Source organism: Ciconia boyciana, chromosome 2, assembly GCF_034638445.1.
Source record: "Ciconia boyciana chromosome 2, ASM3463844v1, whole genome shotgun sequence".
In the NCBI taxonomy this organism is placed as follows: Eukaryota; Metazoa; Chordata; class Aves; order Ciconiiformes; family Ciconiidae; genus Ciconia; species Ciconia boyciana.
Window position 1 is genome coordinate 58,148,370 of NC_132935.1, and position 27,723 is coordinate 58,176,092.

At 40.5% G+C, this 27,723-nt stretch overlaps 1 protein-coding gene across 1 annotated transcript in view; it reads left to right on the top strand.

Moving 5' to 3' along the window:
- Nucleotides 1-5,777: 5,777 nt before the first annotated feature.
- GNAL (G protein subunit alpha L) overlaps nt 5,778-27,723 on the top strand; it is a 200,308-nt gene continuing 178,362 nt past the window's right edge. Inside the window, exon 1 of the mRNA XM_072852761.1 lies at nt 5,778-6,470. Coding sequence (XP_072708862.1) covers nt 6,023-6,470 — 448 coding nt within the window. The 5' untranslated portion in view covers nt 5,778-6,022. The remainder of the gene's footprint in view (nt 6,471-27,723) is intronic.

Below are 27,723 nucleotides of genomic sequence, written 5' to 3' on the forward strand. Positions count from 1 at the left end.
CTTATTTTGGTACTTGCAGTAAATTCCCTTAAGCTTGTCTACTACGACATTGCTTAAAATGTCTTCTGTATACTGGTAACCACTTCTCTTAAAGCAAAAAGATCTATCACTACTGATGCAAGAATGATGAACTATTAGCCTTTCTGAAAGTCAACAAGATGTTTTTACATTGCAACAGCATGTTTCTCATTAAACTCTTTGTGAAAATGGCTGAGGTATTCTAGAAGTTAAAACAAACATAAACATTCAGGTTGAAACAGACTTCAGCAGGTGATATTTAGCCCAAATCCCATTTTGTACAGTTTTAAGCAAAGAAAAATAGAGCCTAATAATGGGATGTACAAGGCAACTTTAATACAGGTGGTACTAATGGTCCACTTTTAATAAACCTAAATCCTTTATTCTTTTTCATCAGTAACAAACTAAAATCCTGCTTTAAGAGCTGCTAAATTGTTTACAGTATTTATATGAAAGAGGGTCTCCAAAAAGAAGCGGTAAATTGTTTTACTGCTGTCATGCTCAGATATGACATGGTGCAAAAAAATACCATGGTGATGAGTGAGAGATGATTTGATAAAATTAGATTTGGATAACTGTTGCTCTACAACTATTGCATTTGTAGCTGAATTCCCACTATAAGCCTTATTGTGGTCCCACTTTAGGAATCTTCAAGCAACCAGTAAAAGTGGCATATAAAATTTGTGGTGAAGGTTGGAGTTGTTCTGTGAAAACAGAGGCATTATATTTATTGTGTCTCTGCGTGTTATAGAAATTAGAAGGGTTCACTGCAGTCCAAAATCATTTGCCTATCTATTTTTTATTTACTCATCTATCAGTGAAACAAAACAGAAGCTTTAAAGAATGAGCTTAAAATAATTTATGGGATTCATGTAGCTGAGATTTCCACAGATCTAGTGAGCACTAGGTGACTGCATCGATTTAGCAGTTAAAATTGGCTCCCCTAATCACTAGTATTTAAAACACTAATATCAAGGTAAATTGTGAAGCTAATTTTTCCTCCTGTAGATCATAGCTCTGGAGATGATGTTGGGAAGGAGAAACTATAGGACTATAATCCTGTGGTGATCTGTAAAGAGCTTGGAGAGGAAAGGCAGCCAGTGAATTCACACACAATACAAAAATTACTATATTCATAACCTTGCATAGCTTTTCAGGTCACAAGGAAGGAAACTATGCTGCAGGTTTAGGGTATCTCTCAAAGAGAAGACCAAGGGAAAAGATACAGTTCTCTTCTGGTCTTCTGTCTTTGGACTTCCTGAGATTTGCAGGAGGTCAGGAGACTCATCTAATCTCTGTACATTTCACATAGAGAAGATCTGTTGGTGTAGCTGTGCTTACTGGTAGGCTTTCTATCAGCTTATAGATTCCAGCCTTTAGGGAGCAAAGCATGTATCAAAGAACAGTATTTTCCTTTTCCCATATACCAGCAATGATACAGTAGGGCAGTACAGGCACAATATGTATACAGTTTAGTGCTTATTCTAAACCTTAAGAACAAAAATAATAGTATTCATCCCACAAGAAGCAAGTAGGTTTCTGACAAGTGCCTATCAAAGAAGATAGGAGATGTTCATCATCTGATGGAAGCTGGGTACATCCTAGACCCTTTATCCATGAGGAAAATTAATCTCAACAGGAGTTTTGCAAATATCTAGTGTTTGTCACAGCACACATTCCTCTGCATTATTTTTTTTTTGCTTCTGTTGCATAGCTTTCCTCTTCAAGAAACCCAAAAACCTTGCAACATTTTTCACTAATCATCACTGAGGTCCTGAAAACTCTTGAGGAAAAAATATCAAAATCATTTAGAAATAATATCCCAGTGCAGGCTCTGAATTTATAGTTTCTGAATTCATAGCACTATTCTGGCCAAGATACAGAAAAACAACACGGCAAAACTGTGGTCAGAATATGGATAAACTCATTCACTGATACAGGGACTAACCAGAGCAACAAGAAGACGACGAACAAATGTCCAGCCCCAGGAAAGCTTCTCCTTGCCTTTAAGATTCTTGCCTTATCAAACTTCTTCCAGATCCATTTAACTGGGGTCTCTAATTCCCATATGTTTTCAAGGCAACTGCAGTTACTACATTTGTTTGTGTTTGATCACAAACACTCATCTCTTGGTTAAAACTTGGAACACTGTATAAATCTCAAAAAGCTACATAGTATAGGAAACTATTGTTAAATCAAAATTATTATAAAACCAGAAAAAGAATACCAATTATTTTCATATGAGTGTTCAAGAAATGCATAAATTTCACTCCTTTTTAAGACACAGTAAAGATGCTTCTTCGTAGGAATAATATTTATAGATTTACTTACTGGAATTGTATTACTCCTTGAAGTAAGTAGAGCCATCTTGTGGACATACCTAGCTGCTGTATATGACTGGAAACCACCTCTACTTATTTCTTAGATGGAACTATACATTGAAAGCAAGAAACAAAAAACAATTTAAAGTGTTTTACTTCAAGTTCAGATCTAACTACATATATATATGTATACTCATTAACTGTCCCCACAGTTCAAAAAAGATGTGAACAGATGGGAGAGGGTCCAAAGGAGGGCCACGAAGATGATCAAAGGGCTGGAGAACCTGCCCCATGAGGAGATCAAAGGAGTTAGGTCTCTTCTCCCTGGAGAAGGCTCAGGAGGGACCTTCTCTTCTCCTTGGAGAAGAGAAAGCTCAAGAGGGACCTCATCACAGTACTCCTGTACTTAAAGGGCTGTTACAAAGAGGATGGAGGAGAGCCACAAGGAGACACATGGAGAAGACAAGGGGCCACGAGTGCAAGTTGCACCAGAATAGGTTTTATCTCGATATAAGAAAGACATTTTTTACAGTGAGAGCAATCATTCACTAGAACAACCTCCCCAGGGACATGGTAGAGTCCCCATCGCTGGAGGTTTTCAAGATGCAATTGGACAAGGTGCTAGATAATCTCATGTAGGCTACTTTTCCCATGAAAGGTTAGACCAGATGATCTTTAGAGGGATTCCTTTTGGGGTCCCTTCCCCTTAGAACAGTCCTGGGCTCTTCTATGATTCCATGATTCTCATTTCAGTTAACATAATGGGAACCATAGGTAATTAGCACTACTGAAAAACTAAGCCAGTCATTAAGCTCTGATTTGGATGACTAACCTCAGAAAATGTTGAACATTACTCCATGAAAGATTCTCCAAAGAGTATTCAGATCAGAAAACTGCATCATACTGACTTTCTCACTTTAAATTCTTGAAAATCCCAGTCCATGGTAATCAGGAAGTAGTGATGATCACTGTTCCTCTGGGGAAAGAAAGAAGACAGGCTGCTTATTGTTCTTTATTAGAAGTCATAAGAAAAAAAAAGTAAGAATACTTCTCCCTCAAGACTCAATTTGCTCTTGTAGGTCACTGAAGAATCTTTCAGTGGACCAAACATACTTCGTTTGACATTTTATAATGTATAGTATCTATATCAATGTTTGGCTGAGTGGCCTGTTTTTCAAGGATGCTTACCTATCCATAGTTGTTATTACATTGGCTGCTATTTCAAAATTATTTATAAAGTATGTCATTTTACAGTGCATATTCTGCCAGGTCTCCTCTGTAACCCTGAATGTATCACTCTCCTTCCCTGTTACTCACTGAGCATACACTGTACATGCCCAAGAGCACTTCATTAGGAGAAATTTTACCTAATCTGAACTAATTTGGCCAGATTACAGCATTTCTTTTACAATTTGGAAAGCAGCTCATGATTCTGCAAATGCTGTTGTATGCACCAAGCTCTAAGAAACACCTTCACAAAACTAAGTATGCGCATTGACATTGGGGCCCCAAATATTAGCTCCCTAACTTGCACCATTTCTTTAGTATTTTTTTCATGGTTTTATTGTATTGTTGGATGAGTAGCAAATTCTCCTAAGTGATCCAATTACTCTGAAAAGTGTACAGCCACTAATCCCAGGATCCCAGCTATTCAGTCCAGATTGAACATTTAGATTCTACTTATCCAAATTCCTGCTCTGTTTTCAGCTGAAAGCTGAAATCTTTCACTCACAACCTAAGAGATGGTAGATCCTTATGGTCCATAAAAACTTTCAGTCAAGACACAGCAGCGCTGCAATAGTAGTGAAACATCCTCTGCTGTGATGTAACTGCTTACATGTTTTGCAAGAAGATTGCAACCAGGACACTAGATAATCATGTATTAAAACATACAATAGAAGCAACAGCTATTGGATGCTCTTCTCAGAGCTAAGGAGTCCAAACAGTTGGTAAGCATTTTGAAGGGTATAACAGAACAACATCTACAGCGTGCTGGATCCTGCTAATATTTTCACTGGCAAAATTTCCTTTGTGTGGTGCAATCACAGACAGTTGATGCTTTCCGTTAAAAGGCATCTATTTATTTTATGCTAATGTAGGGTGTTGGGGTTTTTTTTCCAGTGAATGTTAACGCACAACCCACTGCTTGGTAAGTACATATTTTAGAGGACGTTCACTAGATCGTTTGACACAAACAGATCTGTCACAAAAACAATTCTGTTTCCCATATCTAGGAACTAAAAACTGTGGCCAATTTGCTCTAATTCGTTCATCGTAAAGAAGTATAGGAATTGTACCTCCCTCCATTTCTTCATACAGCAGTATATAAATAGCAGCATCTATTAATATAATATTGGTCACTGGAAAAAATTAGGAGACAAAAACAATGACCTAATACAACAGGGTCATTACAGAATCCAAAGAGATGCTGCATGAATAAAGAGGTTCATGAACGCAGTCGATGTTACTGAAGTAAGAGACTCCAAATTATGCTAAGGTATATGTCAATTGTAATAGTGAACATACGACCTTTGTTTTAAGATTTTGAGACACAGTGTTTCATCCAGGAGCCACACACCCCTGAACAAAGACTTACAATTTTATGAAATATTATAGTAGAAAAACTGCTGAGATTATGAAGAACGTGGAGATGGACGAAGCAGAAGGAGAGCCCATTTGAGACGCATTCTGAGTAACCTGAATTTGTCCAGGACTTCTCGTGAGGAGGGCTTCCACTGCCTTTAAACTGGCTGACTTCAAGCACCAGCCTTCCCTCCACGGCCCACAGCAACACGCTGCTGGAGTACTACTATCGCCAACACTGCCTGAGAGAACGAGCAAACCTAAACGTCGCCTATTATTTTCTCCTACCGTCGCACCCAAAGCCTTCCTCCCACAGCACCGTTAGTCAGCGTGTAGGCGGGAAGCCGCATGTGTGTACAGGGGCTGAAAACCCTGTTGTAGCTGTGAGGCTGGCCGGCTGGCGGGGGCTGCCTCGGCCTCTCCCCAGGCCGCTAACACCCCCAAGGGTCCCTCTCTGTGAGAGGCCTCGGCCTTGGCTTCTCCCCGAGGACGCCGGGGGAGAGGCTGTCCGTCAGGGGCTTAGGCCTGGGTCGTCCCTCAGGAGGCTGCCACCGCCGTGCCCCCGGGGGGGGGGTGGGCGCAGCTCCCGGGGCTCTCACACGGGCGGCCCGGTGGCGGGAAGAAAGAAGGAGGGCGGGTGGTGTAGGCAGCGAGGGGGCGAGGGTCTCCCCGCCTGTGCGCGGTTCCCGCTCCGCGCACAGGCGGGGAGACCCTCGCCCCCTCGGCGCGGGCGGGCTGCCATGGGGCGGGGTGGCGTGAGGGGACGGCGGAGCCGGTTGGGGGGGGGGGGCTGCGAACGTGTGTGCGCCTGTGTGGCGGCGCGGGCGGCGTGCCCCCGCCCTTCCCCCGCCGGCGCCCGGCGCTGCGCGGTGGGCTGGCGCTGGGGTATTTACGGTAAGGTGGACCCGGCGGTGGCAGCTCGGTGTCAGGTGATCGGCGCGGAGGAGCCGTTACCGCCGCCCGGGGAGGAAAATGCAAGATGGCCCAGCGGGGCCGTGAGGGGCTCTGCGGCCCCCCCTCCCCGGCGCGTAGGGCCAGCGGGAAGCGCTGAGGCCAAGCCCGCCGCGCCAGCAGCCCGTCCCCGGCGGGGGCACCGAGCCATGGGGCTCTGCTACAGCCTGCGCCCGCGGCTCTTCGGCGACGCCGGCGGCGGTTCCATCTCCAGCGCCGGCGCCGCCTCGGAGCCCGAAGCGCCGGCGGAGCCTCACGCCGCCCCGCAGCCGCAGCCCCTCGGCGCCCCGCTCCGGCCCGGCGGTAAGCCCGGCGGGGAGGTGGACGGGCCGCCGCTGCTGCTGCAGAACGGCGGCGGTAACGGGGCGGCCCCCGAGCGGCCGCCGCTGCCCAAGGCCGGCGGCCCCGGCGGCGAGGGGAAGGCGGCGCGGCAGCAGGCTCTGCACCAGCCGCCGGCGCTGCAGCGACCCTGGGAGAAGCTGCGCCTGGAGGAGCGGGAGGCGGAGAAGGAGGCGAGGAAAGTCAGCAAGAGCATCGACCGGGCGCTGAAGGAGCAGAAGCGGGAGTACAAGCAGACGCACCGCCTGCTGCTGCTGGGTACGTGTGTGTGTGCGTGTGCGGGGCGTGTGCCGGGGCGGGCAGGTGCCCCGCGGGGCTCCCCGCAGCGCCCCCTCCCCGGCTTCCCCCGTTTTCCTTGGGCGCCCTCCATCCCTCCTTTGTCTCCCCGCTGGCCCCCCCGGCCCTGCCCTCCCGCTCCCCGGCCGTCTCCGTCCCCGGGCTCTCCCCCAGACAGGTTTACACCTTCTTTTCCCTTCCTCCTCCCCCTCTTCTCTCCTCCCCCCTTCTGGCCCTGGCAGTGGTTTTGCAATGGAGAACACGATCGGCGCTTGCCCTGCCGGGGCGAGCGGCTCCACCCAGGCCGCCGGGCGGGAGCGATGCGGATGGGGGAGCAGCGGGGTCTTCCGGGGGAGAGGAGCCCGGCCCCGGGCGGGGGGCTGCCTCCATCGCCCCGCGGGGGCTGCCTCGGCGAGAAGTTGTCTTAGCGCCCGAGCAACTCGGAAACGTTAAAAAAAAACCACAGTAAAGAGGAGGAAAAATGGCCATGCATAAGATGTGTATAGCCTGTGGAGGATCGTCCTCTGCCGTGTGTAACCAGGGATGGTTTAATGAGGAGCGGTAGTATGGGCTTGTGGCTCCTAAATGAGAGGAGTGCTGGTGAGCACTAGGCTCCTTATTTAAAGAAGCAGTGAGCGGTGTAAGGGGAAATAAGCGGGTGTAGGTATGTATATTCCTCACAGACATCACCTTTACTACAAGATGTGTTCTTCAGCTGTTGGCTCTCAGATTTTTTAGGGATGACTTGTCGGCTTTGGTCCCCTCTTCTCTGAGGTGCTACGTGCGGTCTGCTATTGCCACTGCTCTTTCTAAGCATTAGTTAATAGTCCTCTCCAGAGGATTTGTACCAGCTGATACATTTACAGTATGAAAACCACAGGGGTATCTAATACAAGCATCTCATTTCCTGCAGGAAACAGAACAGTCATACTGCAGGGCTTTTTTTTTATGGTCTGAGCAGAGGGCTTATTTGGCCTCTTAGCTGTGATCATAAATCTCTGTTTTCTGTTAGTGTGGAAATACTGATTCGCTTTTGCCTTAGCTTGCTTTGCGTGTTTTCGTAAAGTTGCGTGGTCCGGAGTTTTGGTGGTTATTTACGTGCATTCCAGATTTTGGGTAGTCTTATGTATTTCTTTATAAAGCTGTATTTCTATGTTATTGGATTCCTTCATTCCTGTTTGGTGGGTGAGGGGAGGAGAAAATACGAAATACAGCAGTGCACAAAAGGTGTAAGCAATGTTTGCCAGAACTGTAGTGCTCCAATTCTAAAAAACGAATCATGGGCTTTATTATTTCCCATAAAATCCCAGCCTGTAGGACACCAGTATAGCCAGTAAAAGGAAAGAGGAAGAAGATTGAATTCCTACTCCATGAAATTAATAATATTCTTTGTAAAATGTTTCTTCTGATACTTGAACTGTTACGGTATTTAACTTGAAAAATATAAATATTCCATTAAAAAAGCATATTTTTAAAAGGTTTTTCTTCCTGTAACCTCTGAAAGTGTGTTGTGACCAGTATGGCTACAAGAAGGCAAAGATACTGGTTGGTGGCCTTCCTCTAGAGAGCAATGTAATTGCTTGAACAAAAGGATCCTAACAGATAGATACTGCGTGTAGTCTATAACATGGGTGGTTGTCATAGTAAACCAGAGCAGTAAACAACTGTTCAGAAACAATGCAATTTGAAAAATAAACCGTCTCCGACCCTTGGCACCCTGAAAGAAACTCAACACTCCTAAGACTCTCTGTTTAATTTTGCATTAAATCTGTGTCATAATCAGAAAGTACTCTCTTGATCTCATATCACAGGGAGGAAATGCTGGATTATTGTTTCAGCCCTGGCAGATCAGGGCCTGACATAAATGTTTGATTTGGATGTAGGGAGAGCTGCAGGTGCTTTGTGTTGCTGTTTGCAAAGAAGTGGAAATGCTGCTCTAGATAAGAGGAAAATATTTAGAATGGGTAAGGGTTTATTTGTCAGAGAAGGAGTAAAGCAAAATTGCTTTGCACAAGGTAATCATTTTCAGTCTTGCACAGAGGAAAAGACTTAGGATGTATACAAACGTCTTTTACTATAACGAACATTATCAGCTTGATATTTTATAGCATTTCTGGTGGTAAATAACTCAATCCCTGTCTCTAAGGTCTTCCTGGCAGAGTGAACCTAAAAAGCGTACCTTTGCTAGAGAGACGAGGAATATTTTTGTAGATCAACATGGAGGAAATGCATAGCAGAGGGGAAATGGTGAATGCAGTGAGAGCAGAGCACCAACACAGAATACACAAAGTTGAGCAACAGCGTTGGTGTGGGCTTTGTTTGTTTCTTTTTTTAAAATACAAATGTGTAAATAATAGCTTCATTTTGGTTTGTCCTTGTATGTCTTGTGCATGAACTGGGGCAGGTTTAGAGGATATTATCGAAATTTTAGAGGAAAATGCAGTGTGTATTTTAAGGAGCTACTACTAGATATCAAAAGGGTATACAAATAAATGCACTAGTATAAGAACACTAATAATCTCTAGAGTCTCTAAATTAGTATATTAGAAGAGAAGCTTCTATAAATGTTTGAAAATGACCTTTCCCTAAAAGCACACTAATTCTCTTTTTATTATGTCAAATGAAAACAATCAGCTTTGTGATGAGCTGTGCATATAAGTTACCAAAATATTATGAAGTCTCAAAGGCTTTTTTTAGTGTATGTTGGTAAACAGCTCTATAAGAACATGTTCTTGCCTGTCACAGCTTCCCCCCAACTAATGTCTCGCAATGCATGTGATGTTTTGACGCTCCCCTCTAACCTATGTTCGGAAACACTTAATGTGTTTTGTCATAACCAATAATTGTGAAAAGGGGGGTGTGCGGTAAATCCTCAAGATCAGCTCTCTGTGTGTGCCTCCCACATAAATAGGTGTATCTGTATCAGGTGGCCATAACTGATGCAGGGGCTTTACTGGTGCACTGGAATAACAGTTTGGGTTGGTTTGGTTGGTCGTCTTCTTCTGCAAGAAGATGAACCCATGTAAAATGGAAACGTTTTCCACCGCAATTGACTGTTTCTTGTTTAATGTCCCCTTTAAAAAGACGAGAACGGACTGGAAACCTTGAATTTATTATTGTGCACTGTATTATTTGTGTGTTCTTTTTTAATTTCTTTTATAAGTGAAAATGTTAATCTGTGCAGAATTCTTAGGATGCATTTGCTAATCCTGAGATGAGGATTTTTTTTTTTAAGCATATGTATTTATTGCACAGATTTACAGGACTTGGTCAGGGTCTTCTAGCTTTGATTTCTGTCTTGTTTTCTGTTTGGTCTTTTTTTCCAGAGAACTGCAAACACTCTCTTCTACAAGACTGTTTTAGCTGCTGATTTCCTAGAAACTGTACAAACACTACAAATCACTTTATAGAAGCAATTTAAATTCTCATTTCCAGTTTTGTATGTTAAACTATTTTGGGAGTAAGTGGGGTGAAGGGGGATTGGCTTTAAACAAAGTACTAACCATTGTGGTATAATTAAGGCTCATGTAATGTTGAAGTAAGCCATAGATAGAAGTAATTTTTTTCCTAGATAACGGTTGTCTTCTAGTCTCCTCCAGCTCCTGTTTTTTCTGCTTCCCCTGGCTCCTGGTTGCTGTCCTAGCTTTGGATGACTTTCTCAAGCAGAACTCATTTTTTTGCACTTCCCTGCTAAACTGAAACTGAAAGTGCTGGGAGTAAAAGCTTTTCTGTTCAACAGAAACTGAAAGTAATGATATAGGGATTGAGGGAGGGAAAATGGGAGATAGTAATTTTCTTCATTTAAAAGGTACTGTAGCTGCTTACAAGATATTTAAGTATTGACTTGATAGTGAAATTTAGACATGTTTGATGATGTTTATGTACAAAAGTATATAATGCATACAAAGAAACATAGCTCCCCGAATTAATGGATATCAAACACAAAGATGCCTTGTCAGGCTTGGAGTTCCTAAGCAGTAGATCCCTGAAAGCTCAGAGGTGTATAACAAAAGCAGTGCTTTACTATGGTTTTGTTTTCTTAACTACACACCTATTGACTGTTGTCAGAATTAAACTGTGTTGCAAAAAGGATTTCTGCTCTGACAGTGGCTTTGAGACTAAAATTGCAGTCTGTTATTTATGTATGCCTCATCAGCAAACCCTAAAGTTTATCATCCCAAAACCAATTTTAAACTTAGTAAGTCTTATTTAAAAAATAACTTTAACTTTTATATAGTGCCAACTCATACTTATTGATAAGTACCTGACTTTAGTTTAGCTTGATGTGCTGATGCTTTCCCTGTGCCTGCATAAGGCTGTGTGCTTGGGGTGTTTTTCTGTTATCACCAGAGATGATGCCCTCCCTGGTCTGTAACTGAGCTGGGCACCACTGCTTGTGTTCCAGGGTGTAGCACCCTCTTGTTGCATCCTGTATATGCCTATCTCATCTTTACAAAAAAACTTGTTGGTTTGTGCTGATAGATTTAGGATCGCTAAGCCAGGTAGTTCTAGCATGTAGATAATGGATATATAATTGGTAGGAACAGATATTTTCAGGACTTTGAAATAATGGGCTGCAAATACTGACCAATGTAATAAAGTAAATGGGTTATATAATCCCTAATCCTTTGCATCATTCACATGCCTTTCCAAATGCTCTTCTGCTTTTGTTGTAACTTAGGGCATCATGTGAAGTGGTATATGCACTCCTCGCAGATGAGGAAACCAGTAGGCAGAAGTCATCAGGATGTGTTGGAATTAGTTCTTAACTTTGGGGGTTAAGTGTACTGAAAGCAATCCCTGACTTTCAACACTTAGCTTTTCTTTATTCTGTAGATTACCAACTAATTGCATTTAGCCCATGTTTAGCTGTTCTAACTGATTTCCATTCTTTGATTAATTTTGCTTATTTTTTAATCACTTAATATTTGAGAAAACAAAATATACTTTTTTGTTCTATTCCATGTTAAGTGTAGTAGTGCTGGGAGGCTCTAACTGCTGTGCAAAGATGGGTTCTGCAGCTGTTACTTAGGCAATATGAACTTGCAATTATTAGGCAAGTTTTGTATATTGGTGTGTATTCCACAAATGCTTATTGTAACATAGTGTCTTAATTAAGCAGGCTATGCTAATATCTTCTCTGTCATTTTAAGCTGCCATTACCTTTGTAACTTCTAGACTGCAGAAATTTTAAAGAGTATGTACAACTTCTGGATTTACACATTTGTTTTCCCTTTCCCCATGCCTTTTTTCCTCCCAGTTTAGAAGAAATACAGTTTGAAACTTTGTTCCCATGTTCATTCCTTTCCACTGCCCAACCCCACACCCCATATTTCTTACCTTGCCAGGCCTTTGTCGTTCCTTAACTGAATCTTACGATATTTTTTTTCAATCTCCAAGAAAACTGTATAAATAATAGTTATATTGTGGGATATTTTTTTTTTCATTTTAGCATCTTTGATACAGTGAAACTATACACATTTGGGGAAATATTTACTGGGTTTTTTTCCTAGAGTCATGGCTTCCTTCAACTTACTTTTCAAGTCAGGTACCATTTGAGCTTAGAAATCTGAATTAATCTTTTAAAAATTCTTTCTTGTTTTCTTTTTAATCCAACAGCCAGGTTGAGCTGTGGGGGAAACCTGGCCCTCCCTCTGCTTACCAAGTTTAACTTATTTGACAGCCTGTTCTAGAAACATTTTGCTTTTGCTGAATGATGTGGAAAAAGTTCTTCTCCACAAACTTCTGAATAATAGAGAAACCAAATGGTGCAAGTAAGATAACAGAGCTGTCGCTTACCCTCCGGTAGAAGGGATAGAAACTTCTGAGTTACCATTTTGCGTTGGGGAAGTCTTGACCATACCTTTTGGTGTTTTCTTAAATCTTGTGTGGTTTGGATCTTTTGTAATACCTAGTAAGAGGCTCCTCTTAGAGCAGACACTTGATGGGTTGAACAGATTAGTAAAACGCAGCACGGGGCAGGTGTTATTCAGCCCGTTGACTGGTGCCACGGTCCAAAAGAACTATGAAGCTGTCTTTCACTGAAGATGCAGATCTATTTTTAGAGATGGAAAATGTATGTCAGTAGTTATTACTTACTATGTTCTTAATAAAAACAGCCTTTCGTAGATAGTGAAAATAATCCAGTTATGGTTAAGACTACAGCCTTCTGTGGTTGTTCAACCCTGTGAGGTATTTGTTGTGCTGCAGTCATCAACACATCTTTCATTTTACGGGCAGAAGCTTTGTCTTACTGTGCCATTACTTACAACTGTCTGACACAACTGTTTCAGTTTTTTTAATAGTTTGGATGTTTTATTTTGACTGATAATACCGTAAATCAATAAGGCTGAGTGGTTTGTTTGTTTGTTTTTTAAATATCCAGGAGTGCGGGGTCTGGAAGAAATGCAGCCTCATACCTGGCCTGTGCATGTCGTATTTATGCCCTTTCCAAAAGTGGATGAGCATGTTAAGTATACTGACTAGCAGTACTTAATATTGTCCCTGTAGCACTGTATAATTATATGTGAAACTCCTGTCTCGCGTGATGTGTGTGCACGTTAATATTGAATAAAAGTTTAAGGACTTAAAGCCTCACTGGATAAGCTGTATGAAGAAGGAAGGACGTGCTGTTTGGGACTAGAATAGATAAAAAGTATTTAAGAAAATACTTATTTTTTTGTTTTTCTGTGTTCACATACAAAAGATCAAAAAATCCAAGAAAAAACCTGCCAATTAATGTCTGTAACATAAAGCATAACATTAATCACTTGTAGTGGAAGATCTTAACTGATAAGATCTCTTCAAAGTCAAACTTGAATTGCTTCCTATAGTCTGGTATTTTACATCTGTTTGTTTTTAAACTTAAGTTTGAAGAATTATAAATTCCACTTCTATTTAAAGTAATGTTAGGTTTCAAGAATAATAAATTATTCTTTCCCAAAATACCATTACTGTAGTAAATCAAATCCAGATTGTATTTTAAATTCTATACTGTTATCTTTAACTTTATTTTAGCCAAGAATTTACATCATGTGGGAACAACATGCATTTTGGGGCTTATAAAGCTGTTTAAAAGTAGAAAGCTTTTTTCCCCCCCAAGTATTTAAAATAAACAAAAAGAAAAATGATTGAAGAGTCTTTCACTTTCTCTATGAGAGGCAATACAATTTTGACAGTTTCTTCTAAGAAGACTTCATTCCTGTCAAGGGCAAATAGGAAGCTCTTCTCAGCAATCAATTCAAGCAAATTGTCTAGTTGGTCTTCAGAAGGTGCAGAAAACGAGAACATTCCTTCTGTGATTTGGATTAGTGCATGCAATGGAGATAAGTAGCAGGCTGAAAAACATCTGTAATAAAAACCTGACAATAAATTGAGCCCTCACTCTCTGTGGGTATTGTTTCCCCACCCCCAATCTCTCTTTTTTAATTATTTGAAAATACGTACTTTTTAATACATGTAATATATTCTGTATTTAATTTGTCATAGGTGGATTAAAATGGATAGAAAGAGTTTTATTTTTCCATCATGAAGAATGAAAGCTATGTTAAACTGTCAAAAACATGGATGATCATGGATCCTTATTCTTCTGTGCAAGTGTAATTTATATTAAGCAACTTCATCTTTTATTGAAAACTGTCGTGAATGTTGCTGGAGACATTACCAACTCTGTGATCCTACAGTTCTCTTAATTATGGAGAACTAGTCACTCTGAATCTTGAAGCAAATGCAGAGTGCACTGCATGGTTTTAGGCAGTGCCTTCTTAATAATAATTTTTATTTTCTTGAATGCCTCACATGTGGAGGACTAAGCTACAACAGAAGCAAGTTGCTTTTTTTTCTTGAGTGAAGAAAAATATTTCACATGCTTGAATTAATTTCATGTTGATTGAAGAATAGTTTTTTATTCCAGATGATACTTTTTCAGATAGAGATATGTGCACATGCATCTGTGCAGGCACACGTGCGGCAGTTCTTGTAAAACATGGTAGATCGCCATGAGGAGTCTAGGTGAGTTAAACCAGCCTTCAAGAGTACGTGGTTGGGTTATATCCTGTTGTATCTCATAGGCTTAAAGCTTTGTAAGAACAGGGCAAGTCTAATGGATTCTGTAACAAGATTGGGTTTTTTTCGTCCTTTGACTCACTGGACGTTTGAATTACAAAATAGACTTATGGTGTTATCTTCTGCCTGTTCTGAGCTTGCTGTACTTGTCTAATTCACTCTCTAGGAGAGATAGGAACAAGATACTAAGTGCTTCTAACATGTACTAGGCTTTGCAAAGACTAACTTCTTTTTTTATGTTCTTATACAAAGTATAAACCTAAGATGCAGAAGAATATAATAATTTGTATAAAGTATATATGCAGAAGTAACCAGTTCACAATCTGCAAAGGTATGGTTAGAGAGTTTTGTGGGTTGATTTGTTGTTTGCTTTTTGTTGGTTTGTTTTTTTTTTTAAATTAAAAAAGTCTTTTTTCCTTTCTAAGTGGCAAGATGTTGTGGAAGGTGTTTATGCCTTGTAACGTGTCTGTTTTCCCCCAATCATTTAATCACCTAATATTAAAAATTGAACAAAGAAAAAAATCCTTGATGTGTACAGGAGAAGTTTTTCTGCTTCAGCTGTGCTTAAGTATACTACTGTTATGTGTGATGCTGTGCAACCTAGTCATGTATAAACAAACAAGAAAACTGCATTAAGGGTCGGCTATAACTTAAGATGACTTTCAGATCCTTTTATTCATTGGGTCTACTGACTTGTGAGCACGGCTTAATGCAGAACAGTAGATGTTCAAACTGTTTTGCTTTTATCCCTTGAAAATATTTCAGTGAAGGAAAACAGATGGGAACTACAGGACAATAATTCTGATTCAGATTGAATAGTTGATCTTTGATTTAACATTTTGAAAGAAAACCAAAAATACCAAATTCTTTAGAGTATTTTCTCATGCCTGGCGAGGGTGGGGGGGCACAAAAAACAACCAAGAAACCACCTTTCTTTCATGGGGTGGTTTCATCAAATCCTGATGGCTTTGGTTTTTTTAACAGAACTGAACTTCAAATTCATATTGATCTGGATTGTCCTTATAGATGAAATAGCACTGGGAGGGGAACACAAGCTTTTGGCACTGGAGAAAGACTGGATAACAAACTGCATTTAAATAACTGCCATGCATTGTTCCTTTTAGTAAATACATTTTTCTTCTTACTTTTAAGAATGTTTTGAACAGCCTTACACTTTCTGTGATTCTTCAGTGCTCTAAAGCATTTAATTTCTCTTAATGGAAGACTGATACAGAAGCAGTAGAGCTGTACTTGATTTAGTGCTTCCTGATGTATTGCCTTCAGATCTGGAACCATAGCAATCCCTCTGATGCTTCCGTGAGTTTCTAGGTGCACCCAGGGTGTATAAGGCTGTTGTTCCAAATTCCATTGCTGCTCCCTCAGGTTCTCTTATACTACTCAATGTGACATCTGGATTCATGAGCTTGTTTGTTCAATGGTGTCTTTCCAGCTTGATTATTATTGAAGCAGTACAGTTGGTGTGTTGGTTTTTTGTTTGTGTGTTGGTGGTCGTTTTTTTTTAATAGAGAAACTAAAGTAATATTTAAGGAGGCAACATATTCACTCCTAGGGCCTTCTACCTCTTAACTCTACATATAGAGGTGAGGATGTTGGCTCAGCAGGGGGCGGAGGGGGGAAAGAACAAAAATGCTTATAGTGGTGTCTGGCTTGCGATATGCAGAACTCTCTTCTGTCAGTGGATTCTGGCTCCAGGTGTATGACAGCTACGTCTTTGAACTACCAGAGATGGAAGGAAACCTGTTTCATGGAAAAGCTGAAAAGGAAAGAGTAGTTACTTGATACTTGAAGTTGCTCGTAATTTAATGCAGAAAGGATCAGCTGAAGAGTAATCCACTCCAAAGACCATTTGGCAATAGTCCTTGTCTAGTTAAAAAGGATTCACAGGTATGTGGTCTATCTGCCAGAGACTGAATAATACTTTCCAATATGTCAGGAAGTTAAAGCAATGCAGTAAAAGGTCAAACAGCCTTTCAGATAACTGTGTTACAGAAGGGTTTGCAGGGTGGGCAAGGGTGAGACGGGACTGTCTTTCATGCTGCTTCATGCTATGCCCAGTACCATTGCTGTGCTCCTGGTCCGGGAGTTTTGGGAAAAGGAAACAGGGACTCTGATGCTCTGAACGAGAATGAGCAGGTGGTTCACACTCGGTCTGCCTCCCTGTACAATGCTTAAGAACAACACATGTCAATACCTGGTTCTGCTTTTGGGGGAAACCATTCACCTTAATACCACAGTTTCTCAGGGGGTTTGTGTATTGCTTGTGTGAGCAATGGCAAAGCCTGCTGAGGTTCTCCAGCACCTGGTGTTATAGCACATGTAGACTGGGTGCAGGGCAAGACAAATACATAACCTTGTCAAGCCTAAACAGTGTAACGTAAGTATATCCTACTATGTTGACTGCCACTGAAATGTAACCTTTTTTAATGACAATATTTCTCTAAGATAAAGATGTCTGAAAGAGTATGGGAGCAAAAGATTTCTTGTTTTCTTTTTTTGGGGGGGAGGCTGTTTGTTTGGGTTTTGTGGTTTGTGGTTTTTTTTTTCCTACCCTCCTTTGACTTCCTATTTAAAGTGAATCCAAAGCCTCCCTGTAATACCTCACTTTGTGTTTCTTTACAGGTCAAATAAACTTATTTAAAAGTAAGAATTTCTGCCGTTGGTTATCCTTTTTTTTTCCTATGTATTCTGTATCCTGATACCCCTAGTAAAAAAGTAATTAGAATCTTACTTGACTTGACTGTTTACATGATGTGCAAAGAAATGCTGAATTAATCTCTCTTAATCCTATGTCAGAAAAATCAATCTGAAGATACTACTGAGTACCAAATAAATAAATGTACAGCATCAGAGTTGAGTCATTTATGCCCTAACTCAGTTCTCTCTAAAGTTAGACTGATAAAGACTTTAGTATTGGTAGCTGCTTCATCAGCATGAGGTAAACACCAGACAATGGAGCAGATTTAAGGAATTTATGAATAAGTAGACTGAAAGTCTAAAAGTGACCAGTAAGATTTTTGCATTCAACTGCCTATGTAACCAAGAAATCATTCTACTTCCCAGTAGTCTCTGTGCTCTAAATTAATCAGTTGTTTGACTTTTAACAAGAATATTACTAAGGTCATCTTCATATAAAGTGTCCAAGCAATGGTATTGTTTGGGACCTTATTTCAGTTCTGACAGGGGACACACTCTGTCCCACCCACCAACTTCAGCTTCTGCTTGGTTGGAATTCATAATACACATGCTTTCTCTAGCTTGTTTGTAGCTGTAACTCTCAGTTATTCCATTCCTTGAAAGAAAACAGGCTGGAAAATAATCCTTAAAAGCTAACTGTGCTCTTCACCTGTTGGTCTTGTCTGAACTGTTTTTTCAACATATCAGGAGTAGGCAATGCCTGCTTCTAATGGTGTTTTTGTTTGTATTTATTTTCTGGAGGAAGCATTGTTTTTATTTTTTTACTTGGTTCATCAGACAACACAGAATTACTATATATCCAAGTCTTTCTGAAACTGGCCTATAAAAATCTTTGTACTCTGCTTCTGCTGCTTTTAGATATACGACCTTGCAGTGGCTTATTGAAGAGGAGTATTTGACTGTACCATGCTTATCAGAGAGTTGCTGTTCTGCAACATTACTGCTCGTCCACACTTCAGTCTTTTGATAAGCTAGCATTATTCATGATGGTATCTTTAATCAGGGACTAAAAGTTTACTGATCCTGTAAGGACCTTACTAGCAATAATGCAACTAGTTGGTGACTGACAATTAGTTGTTGAAATCCATCTATTAGCTGATTCCTGATCCACTTAAAATGTGTTGTAGTGATCATTTGCAGAATAACATTCAGGCATACATGTGCTGCTTATTTATAATATCAAATGTCTTGTATTGACATAAGCCTTTAACTTAATCAACTGTGTTTGTTATCAATATCCCTCCAATATTTATTTTTGATTAAGCAAATAACTTATTACTGATTCATTGACCTTAGACAGTAGATACCAGTCCTGTGCTCGATGGAACGTGAGTTTTCTCAAACTGTGTAATCTAAATAATGGGATCTTATACCTGAAAAACTCTATTTTCTGAGGCCCTGAGGTTATTTGGTAGAGTAACAGTAAATGTGATTGACATTCTTTATGCCGTTATCTGTGGTGATTTGCAGGACATGCTCAGATCCTTCCTGCAAGGAATTCTTCTGTAAATATTGAGAAAAGAACTCTGTAGATCACCTTGTGAAGAAAGAGGGCAAAAATCTCTGTTTAAAGAATTGCTTGTGTTGACACACACAGCATTGTTTGCTGTTACTGTTTTAAGGTAAAGAACATAACCTGAGATTTCTTGGTGAATGTTTTCATTAAACAATGAGGCTGGTTATCCATGTCTTGGTCTAGCATGGTCTAGAAGAACACGGTGCTATTATGATTTCTAGCAAAACAAAATAATTTTACTAACTTGAGATGTTTTGGAAACATCGGTGTTTTGCTTGGTCCATTCCATGTCTAGAGTATAGCCTGTTCTTAGGGTGATTCAAACTGTCCACTTCTCTCTCCTTTTCTTAAAAAAGAGACAAGCTTCTTATTTAATTTGATACTTTCAACAAGCTGAAAATGCCTTGTCAAGATGAAATATTAAGCCAATTGAATATTTACTGCTACTACAGACCAGAGCAGGAGAAAAAAAATAACCTCATGATGTTTTTTGTTTCCTTCTTTTATTTGTTACTGGCTGTGGTCCAAAAGTGTCTTCTGTGCTATGTTAGATCTTGCAGGCAGTTGCTTGGGCCTTTTATGAACGCTGTCTTTCAAATCAGCTGACTCCTGTTACTTTTTGCCTTCTTTGTTTATGGCTGGGAAATTACTGATCATTCAGGTTTTGAAATAATCTTTACCATAAAAGAGTCCAACTCAAAATGTAAAGCTCTTAAATCCAAGCACTTAGTAAATTAACAGTTTTATTTTAGGTCAGCTTTTTGGTGGCTTTTTTTGTAGCAGTTAGGAAAGATAATTAATATCTGTTACAAAAACTGATTATTGTCAGAATTGTTGTATATGTTACATGTTGGAAATCAACTCTTATTCTAGCCCTTTACTAACATAAAGGTAGAGTTCTTACCTTCATAATCCTCTTCTTTATTAATAGGTATTTGAGTGAAGAATGAAATCTGTGAACCCATTGGGGTATTCTCATTCTTTAACTCATCCTAAATGCACACTAATAATTATCTCAATTTATAAAATACTTGACTGAGTCCATCATCCTGTCATCATAGTCTTTTTTTTTCTTCTCAGGTGTATAAATTTTTTCAGAGCACTGGCTGGCTTGAAAAGCTTTCTTGACCCCCATCTATGGTTGACAATGTATTTAACATTTCAAAGGGTAGCCCTTCCTCTGTGGGTGTTCTGATAAATGCTCTAGCTGGAGCCAGGTCTTCTAGCATTTTAATTGACTTTCCACACAGGGAGCCTTCCTGTGGAGGAAACATACATTTTCTTTAAAAAGAACTTCCAAAATAGATTGCAAGCATAAACTGTGGAGGAGGAAAAATAACTTTAAGTATAGGAGCACTTGTGTTACTGATTCTGCTGTAGTATGTAGAGATCTGAAGTTGTAAGTCAGTGTAATGTGCAAGTATGTAAAACACATAGTTACATTGAAAGCATAGTAAGTCTTGCTGTGACTGCAAGAATCCCAGATGTGAACTTAACTCTGCAGTGTCATTAGTCCAAAATTTACTGCTCAAGTTGGAAGAGGGAGCTGAGACCCAGAGGCATGGCAGAAAATTATTTTCATTAATGTCATCTTTGAATGTCTCGTTTTTCAGCTTGAATATGGTACATGTCATAAGTGCTTCAAAAGTACTGGGTGTTTTTTTCTTCCACCAACTTCAACTGGAGTCAAATGGTCAGCATTGGGGAAGACATGCACACAAAGGTGTTGTGTTGCATACTCCGAATATATCAAGTCTTTTAAGAATAATATTCTTTATTTTTGTTTTAGTGTTATTTTTGTCACTTTGTACCTGGTTCAGTCATTGCGTACGTGTTTAAGTGATGGTGATAATTCATTCATTTAAAATATAATTTTATTTTTTTTAAGGGAGCTTTTATTCTGAGACTTAAAACTGAAAATGCAGTTTCTTTCATGGAGCCCGTGAAATGCAGTATGCAACTCCTGATTCAACAGCAGGATGCTGAAAAAGTTAACGTAGATTTTGGAACAGTAGACTTCTTAAAGTATTCACAGAAACACTTAATTGGTTGGGGTTTTGGGGGGGGTTTGTTGTTTTTTTAATTTTCCCTTGTGATCATAAATGTCCATTGGTATTCATCACGGAAAACTTCAGGCTGAGGGGCTAAAACCTAATAAAATCAGCTGAATGGTGTCGTATAATGAAAATCATTAGGAAGACTCAACTACAACAATCAGTAGCGTTTGATTCTGACTGTAGTTAACTGTCAAATATACATGCAAATGTTAGGCATTTCCAGCATGAAGGGTATCTTTGGTATATATGCTTTATATCAACATGCGTTATGTTGTCTTTGATTACATGACTCTGTGCTTCCTTTCTACATTCCTTATAGGTACATACAGTATAGAATAAATAATAGCAACTGAATAAGACATATTGACTGCATGTTATCTTCATTTTTTTAAAATGTGGAATAATTGTTGCATTGTATACAGAATTCTTTAGTGTCTTATGTGGATTTTTCTAAGGAGTGAACCATAGATATGTTTCCTGTTGTACAGATGGAAAATCTAGGTAGAAGTGGAACATGATCAAATGTACACGCCATCTAAATCTTAATTATTAGTTTAGATGTCTACAGCCTGATCTATTTCTAAAATTATTTTAGAGAGCTGATGCAAAAAGCTACTACCTTTGGTGTCCAAATTACTATGTTAGCGTTTACTAGAATTTCTGAAAACTGCTTCTCAAATTAAATAAGCTTGAGAGTGGGAAACTTAATGATAACGCTGCAGCTGTATACAGAATTCCTCTGATGACCATGCATCCAGGATGTGAAAACTCAGCTGGGAAGAAACTGAACCTTCTGGTACCATTTCTATGTCCCAATGCCAGCTTAATGACCTGGGCCTCTCGGATGCTGGTCAGACAAGTTCCCTGTCATGACAGCATGAGAGTCTTCAAATCTTAAAAGTATACTGTTCCTGGCTTTCCTGTCTGTGATCTCCTGTTACTAGTTCAGTGAAGAATGATGACTTGTAGCAACTGTTGATACCCTTTCGCCTCACTTCAGATAAGCATGAGACGCAATATAGTGGAAGGTGTTTTGGCAGCAGCATGCCACGTTGGGAAAACCACCCCATGTTGTAAAGGTTATCAGACTGCATTGCTACTGCAGATTTTGATAACTGAAAAGTCTCCATCTGATCAGCTTTGGGAGCAAGAGGATAAGCAAAGAATAATGGGAGTCTCTTACTGCACTAAGCAAAGGTCTCTGAGCCTAGACAGATGGACAGTCATATTCCTGTGAGGGACAACTTTGTCCCTGCCCCTTGCTGCTAATGCATGAGAAGAGGGCCTGGTAAAAAATGAAGAAACAACTTATTCTTGCAGTCAGTAACCTGATTTACCCCAAGCTGAAGCAGACTAGTAGTTAATGAATTGGATGTTACCAGGATTTTCTTGTATGGTCAAGCTCCTTCATAATACTTACTGCTTTGGTTTACCACCTCTGGTGATGAAACTGTTTATGTACTGGTACAATTTTTAGTATAGAGCTTCTGTATAATTATTAGGTCTGCCATTTTTCCTTAGAAAATGTGTGTGACTAAAAATTACACTTCACAAATCTCTGTGAGCTGTATAAGTTATTGAACATGTAATCAGTGAGCTTGATAACAATGGAGATTAGAAATCCTGCATTCCTTCATTCAAACAAACTGGGATCCAAATACCATTCAAAATATGATGCAATTTTATCTTATTATTTTAGATCCCACATCTATTCTGGTGCTCAGGGCTTGTCTTCTATCTGTGGTACTATGCCTGAACTAATAAATCCTGTGGGATCTTATCTAAGCTGAGGTCAGTGTTGGATAAACCATGTCAGTAATTCAGAAATGACTGAGTTGCAGAGCTGGCTTCTGACTATTGTAACTTCTGGGTGGTGCTGGTTGCTCTAAAAAGGCCTGAGGAATTATGAAGAAAGTTCAATGACTTGTCCACAAATATGGAATAAATTTAGGCAGAATTTGAATGACTATCTGAGCAGATGTGTAGTCAAAAGAAGCTGTGACTTGACCGCAACTAGAGTGGAAGACCTGCATCAGTATAGCTAAGGTGCCAAATTACTTCTGCAGTAGTACTCAAGGCTTTATCCTGTGTCCCCAGTTCAGGTATGAAGAACTGCTAGTTCTGCAGTTCATATATACCTGCTAGTTCAGGTATAAAGAACTGGATATGAAGGCACTTGTGTGTGGCTGTGCAATCAAATATGCAGTGAAGCAAACCTCTCTGTGGTAAAGAAAAGGTATGGTTCCTCTTCCTTAAAGAAAACTGTAACAGCCTGTTTGCAGTGCCAAGCATCTTTCTTTACACCAGTTTCACCAGTTTACAGGTACCACTGCTGTTTGCTGTATCACCTTGATTTGTTCTTTACTTGCTATTTGCTTTGCACTGAATGAAGCAGGATTCTGTAGCTAAGCTGCCATGGCTTGTCCCACAGCATAATTAAAACTGTTACGCTATCTTTGCAATTTTGTGAATTGGAAGTGAACTTGAAAAGAAAACTTTATTTTTTGTATTTAATTTTATTTTAAAGGCAGCTTGGATTTTTTTACATATATTTTTTTTTTAACGCGGGCATAGTGATTAATTTCAAGATCAGCTTATGAAAGGTCATCTTCTGGTGAAACTTCTGTACAAGGCAGACACTGTTCTGGCATTTTCATAATGGTAGCTGTTCCTTTTAGTTCCGGCTGAAGTAAATTCTCAGCTTCCTGATGGTTCCTTAATAAAGAGTTGCAACCTTCTTGTGGCTTAGTGGATGTTCTTTATCAGTTTCCACATCTTGCCTATGAATGAGAATATTCCAAAGTCAGCTTTTGTTTCTGGTTGTTTATTTTTCAGGCCCATGTATTTTCAGTCACCTGCCAGATGTAAGTTAAAACTCTTCTGCAAGACATTCTCCCCACTAACGCTAGGGAGTAGTTCATTTTGGAAGGCCAAGGGATCTCAAAGAGCACTTTGATGGAGTGAGATGCACTGAATTGGCACTCATGCGTCACACCATGTTACAGTAGATGCAGCAGATAGAACGCTGTAGTTTTCCATCAGAAAGACAGATGTGATATTCATAGATCTAGAGATGTGAAGGCATAAATCTAGGACCTTACATTTGATGGTCTCTCACTGTGCAATCCTCACACATTGATTATTAACTCCTTTAAATGTGTCTTGAGCTATTCTGTGACATTATACGAGGAAGATTGCTCTCTTGCATCAAGAACTCAAGTCACAGATAAACCTGTTGCCACCAAAACAGTAATTGTGAAGACCACTGTGAATAGTCTCAGTGGAGATGTATTCTACAGCTACAGGTTGCATTCAGGATTTGTAGTTCACCGGTGGTAACTGGTCAACAGTAGACATGGGAACAGCAGCTCTGAAGATATTTGTCAAAGTTTATTACAGCTTGTGACTTATTTTTCTTCTGTTTCCCACTCCCCCTCTCCTCCAGCTTACACCATGTTTGGGATGAAATGCGTACACTTCTGTATTGATCATGAAACTATATTAGATGCTTAGGTAGTAGATAACAGCCATGCGATTCAATTATTTCCTTCCTGTCTCGCAGTTTCCCAACTTGTCCATTTTTTACCAACCCCTCTTATGGAAAATCTACTCTGGTTAAAGACAGATATTAAAGTCATTGAGACCTTTAAAACCAGTTCATGTACCCTTTTGCATTTTCTGCAACTGGTGTTCCTGAAGCCATATGGCAAGGAAGATTGGTGACTGTCCTTGACTTAGTAAATCCTTTCTACCTTGTAGTAGAAATGGTTCAAATTCAAATGGTGATAATATCCAAAGTTATTCTGGTCTATAACTACCTTACCCTATTTTTTGTAAAGAAGTAAGTCTGTCCAACTTTGTCTTCTTAGACAAGATCAGTGTTAATTCAAGGTGCATTTGATTCCTCTTTCACGAGCTGTTCACCTTCATCCCTTGAGCCTTCCTCCAAGTTTTGGGTTGCTGTGTGCATCGGGCATATACGTAAGACCACCTTTACTCATCTAGAAAATTAGTTGATCAAGGGAATAGACCCTTCTGCTAGCTAGAGCCTGAGCTTCCATTCTGATATCTTGATCCTTATACCATCACAAGCCATGGAATTCACTGAAGGAATTATCCATTCTTTAGAGACTGAGAGATTCCCATCTGTTAAACTTTATTTTGCAATAAATCTCTTGGCCAGGATGTGGTAGATGTGATGCTAAAATCACATCTATCCTTTTCAAGGCACGTGACTTTGTATTCATGATGCTCTGTGCCTGTCATTCTCCTGGCAGAAAAGGAGGAAGGGCAGAGGTTAGGTGGTTTCTAATGTGAGTGGTATGTGCATTCAGTGGATTTTCTGCCTTTAATTGTTCATCAAGCTATGAAACAATCCTGTTAGGGTTCAATGGGTACACCCTCTTCTGGGTGTGGCCCTCACCTAAGCAATTTTGTTATGCAGAGGCTATAATCTTGGGAAGAACTGGAGCTTCACACCATAAGCTTCCTTAGCCATTCAAAGATTGCACAAAACATCGTGACCTGACATAGGAGATCTGTACATCAAAGTGATGATGGACATCTCAACTATGATGTGTTACAACCACAAGAGAGCAGGCGCAAACTCGAGTCTCCTTTGCCAGGAAGTGATTATCCTTTGTGATCAGTTCCCAGACAACTCAGCAGTTTGTTCTGCTCCAGGGCCTTGAATCTTTAGTGGAAGAACTGAGCAGAGCTTTGTGTCTCATCTTCGGGTTGAGAGGTACCAAAAAGTATCTTTTTGAGAAGCAGAATTGTTCATTTTACAGTTATTTCCCCTGTCCAACTTCTTACCATCCCTGAAGTCTCTTACCACTTGCAATTAGAAAGAGCAGCTAGTTAGCAGAAAGACAAGTTACTTAGTATATGTAGATCAGCTGAACATCTTTAGCCTCTAAAACTTCTTCTCTTCACCTTCCCCTCCACTTGTGATGTCTCTTAGTCATTGTTTCTCCCTGTCTGCACATTTGCTTTGCAATGTTACTGGATTTACTCTTCTTCATATACCCATGTGCTGAGTTTGAGGAAGCCTCAAATACAAGTGTTCTGATAGGATCCTACTCTTTGTTTTTGAGCAATATGATGTGCACATTTACAGTACTGGTATGCATATTAACTGCAGACATCAGTCATTTGAAACTCATTACTAATGAGTAAATAAGGATTGGATAAGGTGGATAAGGAATTGGTTGGATGGTTGCATCCAGAGAGTAGTGGTCAACGGCTCAATGTCCAGGTGGAGATCAGTGACAAATGGTGTCCCTCAGGGGTCCATATTGGGACCAGTACTGTTTAATGTCTTCATCAATGACATGGACAGTGGGATCAAGTGCACCCTCTGCAGGTTTGCAGACAACACCAAGCTGAGTGGTGCGGTTGACATGCCTGAGGGACGGGATGCCATCCAGAGGGACCTGGACAAGCTCGAGAAGTGGGCCCATGTGAACCTCATGAGGGTCCACAAGGCCAAGTGCAGGGTCCTGCACCTGGGCTGGGGCAACCCCTGGAGTCAATACAATACAGGCTGGGGGACGAAGGGATTGAGAGCAGCCCTGCAGAGAAGGGCTTGGGGGTACTGGTGGATGAAAAACTGGACGAGAGCCGACAACGCGTGCTCGTAGCCCAGAAAGCGAACTGTATCCTGGGCTGCATCAAAAGAAGCGTGGCCAGCAGGCTGAGGGAGGTGATTCTACCCCTCTACTCCACTCTGGTGGGACCCCACCTGGAGTACTGTGTCCAGCGCTGGAGCCCTCAGTACAGGAAAGACACGGACCTGTTGGAGCAGGTCCAGAGGAGGGCCAGGAAAATGATTGGAGGTATAGAACACCTCTCCTATGAGGACAGGCTGAGAGAGTTGGGGTTGTTTAGCCTAGAGAAGAGAAGGCTCCAGGGAGAGCTTATTGTGGCCTTTCAATACTTAAAGGGGGCTTATAAGAAAGATGGGGAGAGACTTTTTTAGTAGGGCCTGTTGCGATAGGACAAGGGGTGATGGTTTCAAAGTAAAAGAGGGTAGATTCAGACTAGATATAAGGAAGAAATTTTTTACAACAAGGGTGGTGAAACACTGGAACAAGTTGCCCAGAGAAGTGGTAGATGCCCTATCCCTGGAAACATTCAAGGTCAGGCTGGATGGGGCTCTGAGCAACCTGATCTAGCTGAAGATGTCCCTGCTCATTACAGGGCGGTTGGAGTAGATGATGTTTAAAGGTCCCTTCCAACCCAAAGCATTCTGTGATTCTACCAAAAACTGTTTAAGGCTATTCTCTTCTAGGGTAGGAAAAACTATAGCTGAATAATTCAAGAAAAGTCCGTCCATCCTGTTAATCCATAAAATTACCAGTGCATTGTTCTTCTGATTTAAAAAAGTAAAACATGACTGTCCTGTTATATTTTGAGAAAACTGACTAATTGCGACTTTTTTTTGTTTGTAAATTTGTAAATAGATTTGTTTATCAAAATAGCAAGTGTGGCATTTTAATGGTATGGTATTAATGAAGTGGTGCCACTGGAGCCAAAATTTGCATCATTGTGTGACTTATGTGGACCACTAAGATGATTAGAAGGGGACCTTCTTTTTCAATAGAACTTGGATGCATAAATAGTGTGTAAATATGGCAGGAGGAATGAGACCTGTGTAGAATCTCAGCTCTAGACTCTCAGGACATTTTAGCTGGTTTGGAGAGTTTTCCTGCTTGACTTCTCACTGACTTCTCCCTACTTTCATCCTTTCAAGGCTTTCAGAGGGGACTAGGAGCCATAGTCTCGAGTGGGGTAACAAACCCTGTGGGACTGACCAGAGGAAGGTTTGCAATTGAGTGTTATTCTTCACCATGGGTTCTTCGTGATGGATTCATATATTCAT